The 13,671-nt window shown below is 39.6% G+C and overlaps 1 protein-coding gene and 1 non-coding gene across 30 annotated transcripts in view; both read left to right on the forward strand.

Moving 5' to 3' along the window:
* Positions 1–13,671, forward strand: part of MAP3K13 (mitogen-activated protein kinase kinase kinase 13) — a 178,384-nt gene that overhangs the window by 127,852 nt on the left and 36,861 nt on the right. For 19 of the 29 annotated variants that reach the window (XM_054245429.2, XM_078350394.1, XM_054245430.2 and 16 more), the window contains 2 exons: positions 5,383–5,566; positions 11,147–11,338. In XM_054245429.2, the coding sequence (XP_054101404.1) occupies positions 5,383–5,566; positions 11,147–11,338 (376 nt within the window). Of the gene's footprint in view, positions 1–1,266; positions 1,413–5,382; positions 5,567–11,146; positions 11,339–13,671 lie in introns of those variants that run through there. The other 10 variants (XM_078350404.1, XM_078350403.1, XM_078350409.1 and 7 more) reach the window with 2 other exon arrangements.
* Positions 10,201–10,300, forward strand: LOC118148222 (small nucleolar RNA U13). Its single transcript, XR_004734994.1, has one exon. It is a non-coding gene; the product is annotated as a small nucleolar RNA U13 (small nucleolar RNA).

Below are 13,671 nucleotides of genomic sequence, written 5' to 3' on the forward strand. Positions count from 1 at the left end.
TACTGGCATTTCTCTCACTTCTAGGTCATTTTCAGGATTTGTCAACCGTAATATCTATTCTTGCTCCACACAGAAATTCTTTTTCAGTAACTGAAGTCTACTGGCCGTTGTGGAGAAGCTGTCAACAGTCTTGACTAAAAGACATGAACAGACTTAGGGCAGGGTCCCAGAGTCTAAAATTGCTGTAAAATAAATAGAATCTTATTTTTGGTCCATATTTTTTCTTTCCAGAATTTCTTGATGAGAGAACTCATACCTTTCTCTCTCTCTTTCATATAGACTCTGATACTCTATACGTTCTGCTTTCATTTCCCCGCCACCTCCTGGCCCCCTTTATTTTCAAAGTTTTAAAGGAAATTAGTTGCTTCTTGCTACCAGCATTATTATGTTTTAAATTGGAAATAAACATAAGCAGGAAAGTAAAGAAGAAAATAAACATCACCTGTACTTCTACAATCCAGAGAGAACCATACCTACTTTTTCTTTTTTTTTTTTTTGAGATGGAGTCTTACTCTGTGTCCCAGGCTAGAGTGCAATGGCACTATCCCAGCTCACTGCAACCTCCGCCTCCTGGGTTCAAGCCATTCTCCTGCATCAGCCTCCCGAGTAGCGGAGGGACACATTACTATGCCTGACTAATTTTTGTATTTTTAGTAGAGACGGGGTTTCACCATGTTGGCTAGGCTGGTCTCAAACTTCTAACCTCAGGTGATCCACCCACCTCAGCCTCCCAAAGTCCTGGGATAACTGACATGAGCCACCGCGTCCAACCCTAATTTATTTATTTATTTATTTTCAAAATTCTCTGTTCTTTGGTTGGATGCAAAAGCCGCTGATAGCTGCACATGTGATCAACTACAGTTGGTTTTTAGGGTCTCCACTTGTCCAGTCTCAGCCTTACTTTTGGTGATAACTTGAAGATCTCAGGATCCAAGTGCCTCACGGAAGTTGAGATTCAGAATGAGGGGTGATACCCCCATTCCATATGTTTGTCAAAAGGAGGTTTTAAAAATTTTTATTATTCTGCATAGTGATATTTAATTGTGTTCCAACTGATTATGTGACTTTCAAAAAGGTTTATTTCAGAAATAAGTAAGAAACAGTCCTGGTCAGCTTAAGATTCTGACACAGGCACAGCAGGTGCCTAGCCCTTCAGTAGATTGCAGGATATCCTGCTGAGGGCTGGTGTTGCTACGCACCATGAAAGAGTTTTGCTAGCCAGAAACTAGCAAATTTCCTTGTCAGGTCTGGGATCAGGGAGCTAATCTCTAATCCTGTGTTGCAGTAACCAAAGGATAACACGTGTCACAGGCCTGTTCCTATCTTTGGTACTTAGGAGAAGATTTCATTGGATTTTTAAGAATTTTTAATGATGCCTCACCTCCCTTTGAGGATGTTGATAGTGAGCCCAGGTAAGGTAGCATGTAATTTCAATCTTTTATTGCCAGATAGTTTCCAGTCTCAAGCAAGTACTGTCATAGCCATGTCTGAATAAACAAAAGAGAACTGTTGGCTTAAAGCGGGTTGACATGTGGCTTTTTCTCAGTCCCAAGGAACCTGGAGGATATTGGAATTAAGATATAGTCACTGGGGAATAAAATAGAAGAGAAATGCTGGGGAATCGTATCATGGGACAGACATAAAAGCAAAAAGTTTGGAACTAACCCTAGAGAGTATCTTCAGTTCTTCATTATTCTGAGATTAGTTATCCTGCTCATCAATTCTCTAGGCCTCTAATTTTATGCATCCAAAACACCAATTTCCTTTCTTCTGCCATTTTCCCATTTCTTAGCTCCCTGCTAGTTATCAACAGAGACTTTGAGACTGGGCAAAGGGTGCTACATTCATATCCATTGATTTTACTTCTGATAATTAGTTTCAGTACAAAGATTGATAGAAACACGGTTGAAGCATGACTTTCCTTAGTTTACACTCTGTGTTCTTTTATTACCAGTGCCATCCACTTTCTTTTTCTATGGATAATCAAGACTTGGCTGAACGTAGTTGAATAGCACAGGCATGAGGTGGAGGTTGGTAGAGGAGAATTTTATTTTTTACAGCAATACCAGGAATACTTTGTATGTGAGTCCCAAATGTATTTGTATTTTAGTGATAAATCTCTTTATCATCCTATAAAAATACTAATAGGCATTATTTCTAAAAATGATATCGTGAGTTACAATGTCAGTATCATAAAGCAATATGAAAAGGATTTTTTTAAACAAATGATTTTGGAATCATTAAATAGCAATGCAGAAAAAGAATAATTTATATCTGTCTTCATACCTTACATCAAAATAAGCTTCAGATGAATGTAAAGATTAAATTCTTAAAAATCAACTGTAGATAACTTTTAGAAGATAGACTAGGCAGTGGAAGAAATTTCAAAGGAAATAATAGACAACACTATAGAATACATTGTTCAAAAATTATAAAATTAAAGGAAAAGGCTCATAAAAATGTTCTCATTCATATCAAAGAAATATAGAAGGAGCTTCTTCAAGTTCATGAGAACTATGGAAGCCTAACAGATAAATGAACAAAGGGGTATTGACAATTCATACAAAGCAGATGTGGGCATTTAACAAATGTGGAGAAAATATTCTACGTCACTGGCAATTAAACTAGTGCAAAGTTATAAAACACTATTTTATACCTAATTAAAATAGAACCAAAAAATCATTGCTAACGCTTACCGCCAACATGTTCATGCTTTGCTACTGTGAGCAAAAACCATCAAAATCCTTTCGGATAGAATTTGGAATGTATGGATTCCTAGAGCCGGGAAACTGTCCTCTTTAACCTAGGGACCGAATCTGGGGAAATACTTATGCAGAAAAGGTAAGAAGGTGCAGAACAACTCTTAGAACTTATAATAAAAATAGTAACTACATGAAGGACACATAATATGTGAAAAGGTAGAAAAAAGTTAGACATCACCTGCAATTTTTACGTAGCCGTAAACGTGAACAAAAACTAAGAGGGAAAATGACAAGTGGGTGTGGGATGAGCTTTCAGATAAAATGTGTGTTTTTCTGACTTTTCTGATTTTTTTCTAATGTTTCCAATGTTTAACAGTAACTAAAGGTTGAATAAATAGGGGGAAAGAGACACCCAAACATTTGTCTAATTTTAGTAGTTATTTTATTAAAAATTAGGGTAATTTGGGCTCGTGTAAAGTTGTTCAAAGACAGACTTCTCAGTTATGTTCTTGCCCGAGTCCAGCAATAATACTTTATTCAGCACCCCCAGAATGGTCAAAATGACAGTTTTTAATTTGTCACTGGATCCCTAATGTGGAAAACTCTCTTACAATATGCCATCAATCTCTGTGTCCATGTGTGCTGCATGAATGAGCCCATGGAGGTGAAAGTGAGATTTCTTGAGGCGTTTATTAATACTTGTCTAGAAACCCTGAAGATATTTAAAATAGCCAAGGCTATCTCTTGCTCTTTCCTCCCAAATCTCACTTGGTATCATGTGTGCCTTGGGTGATTTTAAATTTGTCAGCTATTTGTGTTTTAGAGATATTTGCTTTTATCTAGCACTTTTTCAATTTCAGTGGAACAGAAACCTTTCATACTGCTCATCTCAAGAGAATGGGATGAAAGCCCATGGCATAAACCATCTCATTTTATATATTTTTTGCTCTACATAGTTATATTTTGAAGGTTAAGTTTTAGCAATGGTAATGAGAAAATATTTTATTAAGAATCTACAGAACTTCTATTCGAAACTTAGAGAGGAGGGGAATGTAGCTCGCTTCTAGGGGCAGACGAAGTCTTTCTGCTCTTACTTCATCAGTGTAGTGGACAGTGAGTTGATTTGCTTTCAAGACCAGAGTATCTTTGAAGCTAACTCAACACTACTTTGTTCCATGTTCTGCAAACAGTAGCCTTTGAGTGATCTGAGGAGAATCTCTGATGACCTTGCACACTGTCACCATTCTTCTCACTCGGTGGGGCTCCTCGCTCTTGGATAGTTATTTCTTACCTGTGCTAATACCTTGGTAAGAAGGGGGAAAGGAGAAGGATCAATGGATTACATTCTTGTTCTGAAGGTTTCATGAGATTAAAGCACATATTGAATGAATTTTTGAAGTGCTTTTTTTAAAAACAGCATTTTATTCATTATAAAAGTGATAGAGGCTTATGGTAAAAATAATTTTTAAAACAGAAAAGAATAAAGTAATATAATACGAAGCACTAATAATGCCACCACTTAGAAATGACCCTTCTTAAATTTCTGATGCAAAAAAAATTCAAACTAAGGAAAAGAGAAACTTGAAAATACTGCAGCTATATGAGTAAGCATATCATGACTCATGACTAATGGCCTTCTGAATTACTTCATGAGATGCAATGTCATATAGGAGAGAACGCACTCTTCCTAAAAGTGGCCAGTTCTGGGGTTCTGGGCCCATTTCTACCACTTATCAGCTATATGATTTTAGGATAATTTATTTAACCACCCTATGCCTCAGTTTTTTTCATCTTTAAATAACTATAATAAGGCCCTACTTGTAAGGTTATTGTAAGGATTGAATACGTGATGTATGTAAAGTACTATGCTAGTGTATGGCATATCGTAAGTACTCAGCAAAGGTAAATATTAATGTAAGTAGTATGCATGATGAAGTTCTTAGGAGAGTATCATTAAAAATGAATTAGCAGCGGGGCACAGTGGCTCACACCTGTAATCCCAGCACTTTGGGAGGCCAAGGCGAGTGAATCACGTGAGGTTACAAGTTCGAGACCAGCCTGACCAACATGGTGAAACCCATCTCTACTAAAAAGGAAAAAATTAGCCAGGCATGGCGCCAGGCACCTGTAACCCCAGCTACTTGGGAGGCTGAGGCAGGAGAATCACTTGAACCTGGGAGGTGGAAATTGCAGTCAGCCAAGATTGTACCTTTGCACTCCAGCCTGGGCAACAGAGCAAGACTGTCTCAAAAAAAAAAAAAAAAAATTCATTAGCAAAGATTCACTGAGCATCTACACTAGACATTTAAAGAGGAATAAAATAACACCTATAGTGGGTGATGGGGTAGGGATAGTTGCATGGAGGCGGATAGGTAAACTGACTGACATGCAAGCTTGAGGTGAGGAGGTAGGGCTGCAGGAGTGGTGGGATATGTGTTTGGAGGAAAGTATATTAGAGACCTCTGCTCTGCTTTATTTCAGTGGCTAAAAATGGATACAAACTAATGTGTACGAATGTTTGACCAGTTCCAAGGCACATAGGAAAGTTCTATCTTTTGGTGGGAGACAGAGGGTGAGGGTCATCCTGGGTGATGATGAAGTTGGTACTTTCAGAATGGCCTTGTAGAGTGGTGGTCCCTTCTGAGGTCTCTTCAAGCTTATTTCTTGCTTGTGTGCCTAGATACTTGGGAAGTGCCATTTGAGGAGATCTCAGAGCTACAGTGGCTGGGTAGTGGAGCCCAAGGAGCTGTCTTCTTGGGCAAGTTCCGAGCGGAAGAGGTGGCCATCAAGAAAGTGAGAGAACAGAATGAGACGGATATCAAGCATTTGAGGAAGTTGAAGCACCCTAACATCATCGCATTCAAGTAGGTCAAGGCTTTTTTTTTTTTTTTTTTTTTTTTAAGAAGTAGAGGTATTTTCTTTCCCCCAGTATATACACACACATTTCTGGTTTGAGAGATATTTCAAAAGCATTCTCTAGACTTAGCACCATGCTAGATGCTTTGGGAGGATACCAAGGAACTATTAAATTGGAGTTGTGTCCTCAGGCATCTTATAATCCAGCAGTTCATTTTGCCTAAATATGTGCTGCTTGGAAGGGGCATGCACATGGGGCAGGAAGGGAAAATGTCCGTTCCTGCCAAGCAGTCAGATCTGCTACATCAACCTCATTTATGAATGGCATGACAGAGGTTACTTCAGTATTACATGAACAGCCTAAAATTCACTTAAGAAAACAAAGTTGGCCAAGCATGGTGACTCATGCCTGTAATCCCAGCACTTTGGGAGGCCAAGGCAGGCAGATTACTTGAGCCCAGAAGTTAGAGACCAGCCTGGACAACATAGTGGGACCCTGTCTTTACAAAAAATGAAGATGAGCTGAGTATGGTAGCACAGGCCTGTAGTCCTAGCTGCTTAAGAGGCTGAGGCGGGAGGACTGCTTGAGTCCGGGAGGTTGAGGCTCTACGGAGCCATGTTCATGCTACTGCCCTCCAGCCTGGGTGACAGAGTGAGACTCTCTCAAAAAAGAAAAAAAGGAAAGAAAGTAAACAAAAGCAAAATCTAAAGTGATCAAAGAACAATCAGTCCTTGTGTAGTAGATACATACTTTGTATCAGATTCTGTTAGCATCCCTTCCTGAACATTCACTTGTAATAGAGTATAGCCTCTGGTGTTTCCAGTCTCTTTCAAATACTATCAAACATTCAGCTTTCTTAACCTAATGATTGTCGAGCTATTGATAGTAAGATGTATGTTATATTCACTTCAGAAAGTGATTGTTTTCAAGTGTCTGTGAACATATCTTTCTAGTCTAGACCATTATTTTCAAATATTGACAGGGATCCGTAACAGAAGGAGAGTCAAAGTTGAAATTGTGGAAGTGCTGAGCTCTAAGATACGATCTCTTCTGCCTGAACCTTTTCCTGAGTTCTTGTCCTTGCCGGCCTTTGAATATTGCCCCAGGCTTAAACAAGTAAATGGCAAGAGGCTTTAGAGGAAGGAAGGTGAAGAACAGGACAAGTATCTTTAGGTAGGATGAAAGTTTAGAAACTAGAGCTTTGTGGTATATTTGATATGCATTTCGCATTCCTGGAAAGTAGGATGACCAATGAGGCTGCAGCTAAAAGTGGAATAATTTACAAATTCCCCTCCTAAACTAGGCGGAACTTCTCCCAGCCTCAAAAGGGATCCTTCATTGATAAAACTCTGATTACAAAGCTAAAGATGTCATGTCATAAGTCTTCACTGGAATCACATCCGCAAAGTAAGGAAGGTCAATCTTGGGTATAGGTTTTGTAGAATGGGTTTAAATGAGTACTGAGGTTGAGTTTTGATTCCCAAACAAGACCCCTTATGGAAAGGGAAAGATGTGTAAAAAAAAAAAAAAAAAAAAAAAAGAGAGAGAGAGAGAGGGGGAGAGAGAGAGAGAGAGAGAGACAGAGAGAAGCATTCAACCAGGACATAAGAGACCCAGAAAGAAGTTCTGGGATTCATTTCCTTGTGGAAGGGACATTCATGCAGAGGCCATGAGAAAGGGCTTCAGTTGCTGCGGTAATTCTATCTTTGGTCCCCCTCATAGGGCCAAGAGGATGTGTGACTGACATGAAATGCTGCAGAGACCAATTATCATCCTTCCAAAGAGGATAAATTTCAAAAGACAACAGGGAGATCATTTTAAGCAGACAGACTTAGTGGAGACCCTCTTCTTTCTTTCCTTCCTTTTCCCACACTGAGATGATCATTACTTCCAGTAGGCCACATCCTCCTAAATGGAGGGAAGGGTCAAAAGCTTTTGAACTTAGATCACTAGGACACTGGGTTTGAGACACAGAATGTTCTGTAGATGAGCATGGCTTTTGGCCTCTTGAAGTGATTTAGGCTGTGTGTGGCAGGTAAGAGGGCTTTCCAGCAGGATACCCTGGGTCACTGAAAGTAGAAATGTGTCCTAATAGGATGGTGTTACGAGAAGCTTTATTTATACCTCCTGTCTTTTGCTTCTTTCTCTTTCTTCCTATCTTTTTCCCATCTCACCCTTCTGACTCTCCTACCTGCATATGCAGTTTTCAGCATTGCCCTGCTAGTGCCCAACTCTTTAGGCTGAAGATACTTGAATAGTCTTTACCTCTACATGGAAAACAATAGGGAGACTGTGCTCCCGGCCCATTACACCATGCTCTTGGCCATTGTGCAGTGTTGTGTTTGCAGCCATCTGTGCCATGTGTTGCTTGGCCAATGAATCCCATTCAGGACCGTCTGGAAGATACGAGGGCATGATTAGATTTTAGAACATCTCTCTGGATGCTGATTTCTGTGCTTACAGCTTCTTTTGAAGTTAATAAAAACCACATACAGAAAGGGGAAGTACAAGATAACAATACTATATTCTTTTTACATCCAATTTTTTTGTTAATCTTTTAAGAAAACTCAACCTGACTGTTCCTAATGGAATTCAGTGGCAAGTGGAAGAAAAGGTAGCAATTAGAAGTGATTATAGAGGTACTATGTATAGCTACTAAGAAACCTTGTCATAGTACAGAGCTGATGGAATGATGGCTTCCCATTCGTCAGTCAAGAGAGATGAAAGGTGCGTAACATATCACTGTTAGGCCGTTTCTATGTGAGGCAAGTTAAAACATAGTTAAATAGGAGGCTGAGTATCTTCAAAACATGTTTATGTTAGGGCCAGGCGTGGTGGTTCACGACTATAATCCCAGCACTTTGGGAGGCCGAGACAGGTGGATCACAAGGTCAGTCTTCACTGGCTAACACAGTGAAACGCCGTCTCTATTAAAAAGACAAAAAATTAGCTGGGTGTGGCAGCATGTGCCTGTAATCCTAGCCACTCAGGAGGCTGAGACATCAAAAATTACTTGAACCCGGGAGGTGGAGGTTGCAGTGAGCCAAGAACACACTCCAGTCTGGGTGACAGAGCAAGACTCCATCACACACAAGATTTTTTTTTAATTTAAAGAAGTTCATGTTGATATTCTTAGGCATATTACATTATACCTGCCATATTTATTAGTTCTCTATAATGATAATTAATCATTTATTTGTAACTGTGAGACACTTGTGCTTCACCAAGCTTTCCTAGGAAACATATAACCAAAACTTGAAAAAAAATTATTAAAAATCAAGACGAGAATTCTTTGTAGCTTAGAAAATGATAGGAGAGTAATAGCTTTGTGGCATTGACAGGCACAGCAGGCCAGGGGAGAATGAAGACTAATTATACTTCCTCATCACCTGCTATTGTTATAAGATCATCATTACCTTCATATGATCGGTGCCTTAAGCTGTGACCTTTACATTCTTTCATCACTTACAGCAGCTGAAGAGATAGGGCTGCTGTCTCTCTTCAGGGGTTGGTAGCTGGCTGAAGACTTTAGCTGGATGTCTTATAGACACTCTGTTAACTTCTCTAGAAAGTTTCACAGGAAGGCATGTATACGCTTAAGAGATAGAACATAGAGAATTACATATAGTAAGTTTTCTTCTCATCCTGAGAACAAAACTGTGGAGTTACTATGATCATTCCCTCTCTTATAAGATAATGGTGTTAACACAGGAATCCCTAATGTGCTTGTCTAAACAGAAGTTTAAAAGCTAAAAGGGAGGGAGTATTGTACAGTGAGCGGAGAGGGCATGGACTTTCAAATTAGGCAGACTGAGTTTGAATCCCAGCTCTGCATTTTTTAGTTGTATGATCTAGTTGTGATTAAGACAGGTCATTTTCTCACTCTGAGCCTTACTTGTAAAAATGGAAAAGGTAATATCTATCTTACAGTGGTTTGGGGCAGATTAAATAAGACTAATAAACATGGAAATGTCCCGAAAAATAGAAGAGGTTCTTCCATGTTAGTAGCATTCCTCCTCCTCCATGCATCTGCATATGTGATTTGAAGGCTTTTTTAATTAAGAATGTTGAGGTGAAATTAACAAACACTTGTCAAAGACTTGCTGTGAACCTCTAGGCCTTGTGGTAGAAAAGAACTTGAAGACCTTTGCCTTCAAGGAGCCTATAATCTATATGCAGAGAGAAAAATTGCATATAAAGAACTAGTGGCTGTTGTTTATCATGGGAATTTAAAGAAGGGAAAGATCTTTTTGGATTGGAATAAGCAGGAAAGGTTTCATGGATGATGTAGGAACTGATGCAAATATAGACTAATAGAGATATAGTATGTTGTATAAGCTGGATGTGGTGGCTCATACCTATAATCCCAACACTTTGGGAGCCAAGACGGGTGGATCACTTGAGGGCAGGAGTTTGAGACCAGCCTGGCTAACATGGTGAAACCCCATCTCTACTAAAAATACAAAAATTAACCGAGCATGGTGGTGCTCACCTGTAATCCTAGCTACTGGGGAGGCTGAGGCAGGAGAATCGCTTGAGCCTGGGAGGTGGAGGTTGCACCATTGCACACTCCACCCTGGAAAACAGAGTGAGACTCTGTCTTTTAAAAAAAAAAAGGAAAAGTTGTATAATGTTTTTCGGATTATTTTGTGATTCATAAGCATGACTGGGTGTTCACACTCACAGGTGAGAAATGCCCCCTCCAACCTTCTGATGGTGTCAGCACATTACCTGTCTGGCATTAAAAAAAAGAAATGTTTTTCAAAGATTATGTAAGACAGAAAAATGACTCGTCTTTGGGTCCTCAGTCTAGTCAGTTATTTTTAATTTGAGTAGTTAAAAAATCAGCAAATAACATTTAAAATAGAAGTTTTTTGTCTGAATTATCTTTCCCTACACTACATATAAAACCCTCCAACTTTAAAAGAAAGAAATTTTAAATTATTCTTTTTTTCTTTTTTTCTGAGATAGAGTCTCACTCTGTTGCCCAGACTGGAATGTAGTGGCACAATCTTAGCTCACTGCAACCTCCTCCTCCCAGGCTCAAGTGATTCTCGTACCTCGGCCTCCCAAGTAGCTGGGATTATAGGCGTGCACCAACACACGCAGCTAATTTTTGTATTTTTAGTAGGGATGCGATTTCACCATGTTGGCCAGGCTGGTCTCAAACTCCTGACCTTGGTGATCCACCAGTCTTGGCCTCCCAAAGTGCTGCGATTACAGGCATGAGCCACCATGCCCGGCCAAATTATTCTTAATGATCTAAAACAACACAGTATCCAGCCTACACAAACCTCAGAAAAGTGTGTAATGTGTCCCGGAATGGAAGGATCCCACAGAAAAGGCACCAGACCCAGACAGCACAGCATACAGAGTGAACAAAGCAAACAAAAATTGTCTATGTGCATCACAGAGAAACCTGGAGACTAGGGAAGTTTTCATGCTAATTTAAGAATCAGGAACTGTTATCCATACACATTTTTTAAATAATTTGGGTATAGAATTGATTTTTATTAAATATTTTTAAAATATAAATATGTACACATGTATGTGTGTATTTATGTCCATGTTTGTGTTTTCTTGGAAGGGGTGTGTGTACTCAGGCCCCATGTTACTGTATCATCATGGAATACTGTGCCCACGGACAACTCTATGAGGTCTTGCGAGCCGGCAGGAAGATCACGCCTCGATTGCTGGTAGACTGGTCCACAGGAATTGCAAGTGGAATGAATTATTTGCACCTCCATAAAATTATTCATCGTGATCTCAAATCACCTAAGTGAGTTCTGGAGCTAATGCTTCAGCTATTTTGTTTTGTTATTTTGAAATAAAGCATTTTTATCAACCACAGTTGAAGTTTTCTGACATCATACCTTTAGTTCAGTTTCAGTCAGCACAGTGGGTAATGTTTGTGTGTCTCTGAGATTACTGTTGACCTACCTGCTTACCTGTATGGCAGATATGTCCAGGTACCTGAAACCACTTTGCCCTTTTTGTTGCTTTTAAATCATTACAACTGTGAAAAAAATTATTATTATCTGAAGTAATTAATGCCAGACCTTCCCACTGGAAGGCTTAATTTGTTGTTTCCCATGTGCTCGAAAACCTTTTTAAACTGAGTTTCAGAAATGTATACAACAGGATAAAATGGATGAATAAGAAACAAGCCAGCTGGGTGCAGTGGCTCACACCTGTAATCCCAGCACTTTGGGAGGCCAAGGTGGGTGGATCACTTGAACTCAGGAGTTCGAGACCAGCCTGACCAACATGGTGAAACCCCATCTCTACTAAAAATACAATAAAGTAGCTGGGCATGGTGGCAGGTACCTGTAGTCCCAGCTACTTGGGAGGCTGAGGCAGGAGAATTCCTTGAACCTGGGAGGCAGATGTTGCAGTGAGCTGAGATTGCACCACTGTACTCCAGCCTGGGTGACAGAGCAAGACTGTCTTAAAAAAAAAAAAGAAAAAGAAAAGAAAAGAAAGAAAGAAACAGAGGCAAAGGAAAGTAAAAACACTAGAACTAAAAATTGTTCACAAATTATATGGAATAAGATTCTGCAGACGTGGACTACAGATTTGGCTTTGAGCTTCTAGTGTCTAAGCAAAGGAGGAAGTGAACTGTTACAAGGTTCACAATGGCCACAGGAAAAATAAACCCTGGCCATGTAAGAGAAGCAGAGCTGTTTCTAGTCATCTCTGTTTTCAGAATGATTCCTTGGCTACTGATCACTTTAATAGGAGTGTTTAGTTAGTTCCCCAAACTGCATGAAGAAAGAGATTGATATAATGATTTATTTCATGATAACTCCTATTTTTAAACATTATTTTTACTATTTATCATCACATTTTGGGTTCAATGAGCAGAGGATTAATCTCTTCTCAAAATATATTTGCAGCCTGGGCAATATAGTGAAACCCCATCTCTACAAAAAATAAAAAATTTAGTTGGGCATGGTGGTATGGGCCTATAGTTCAAGCTACTCAGGAGGCTGAGGTGGGAGGATCACTTGAGCCTGGAAGGTCAAGGCTACAGTAGGCCATGATCACACCACTACATTCCAGCCTGGACAGACAGCACAACCCCGTCTCAAGAAAATAGTGAAAATAAATATATACATGTATATATTTATGTATTTATTTTCATTATTTTTATATGTGTATATACACATATATATATGTGTGTGTGTGCATATATATATATAGTGCTTTTGTGTTTTATAATATTTTGGGGGGATTCATTATCACATCTTTGATCCTGGCAAAAACTGTGTGGGGTGTGTAACAAGTATTGTTATTCTGATTTTATATAAGGGAAACTAGAGCTTAACCCAGAATTTCTGAGCCAAAGGCTACTGCATTCTGCCTCACCATGTGAAGGTAGGCGATCCATAGTGGATCCTGCCTTTTCCCTATGGACGGTATACATCAATCCTTGATGAAAAACTTCAAACAGCCCTTATTTATACCATGATTCTCAGCATATTTATTATAGTGCTTAGTTGACTGAACAACCTCCTCCTTGCTTTACTTGCAAATAAGCACGATTATGTAGCGTCCATTTCTTCTGACTGCGCTCTTACCCTGTTGCTTTTGCCATCCACTGCATGCATGTAAAGTAAATGAACTACTTGAAGGCCCTTTGAGTGGTCTCCTTTTTAACCAGCTCGTTCTCCTCGTGAATTAGTCTTAGAGGGAAAGAGTCAGGAAGCCCTAGATCAGAGTAGTAGATGGGTTACCCAGGACGCCTTTCCCTCTGTCATCAACGACACTCCCACCCCCAGCAGCTTTGACTTCCTTGGGTTTCAAGCTGACTTTGGGAAGACAGAGAACAATCTGACGTGCTGTAACAAGAGATCTCATTACCGACATTAAGTCTACAGGTACCGAGACCCCAACTTTTCTCAGAGAAGATTTCAGAAAAGTTGTATTTCTCTAGTGTCCTCCCAAGTCCATTCTCTCTTGTCACACCCACTGAGGCAGAGAGGAAGTTCCTAGAAAAAGTTCTCTCTTTTAGAGGCTTATTGCCGACTCCCACTTTCATGGTGTATGATATCGATTCTCTAGTTGTCTCATATATTTCATAATAAGGCTGCAGTGCAGTGGCCCGATCTC

This window comes from Callithrix jacchus, chromosome 15 (genome assembly GCF_049354715.1).
Source record: "Callithrix jacchus isolate 240 chromosome 15, calJac240_pri, whole genome shotgun sequence".
Lineage (NCBI taxonomy): Eukaryota > Metazoa > Chordata > Mammalia > Primates > Cebidae > Callithrix > Callithrix jacchus.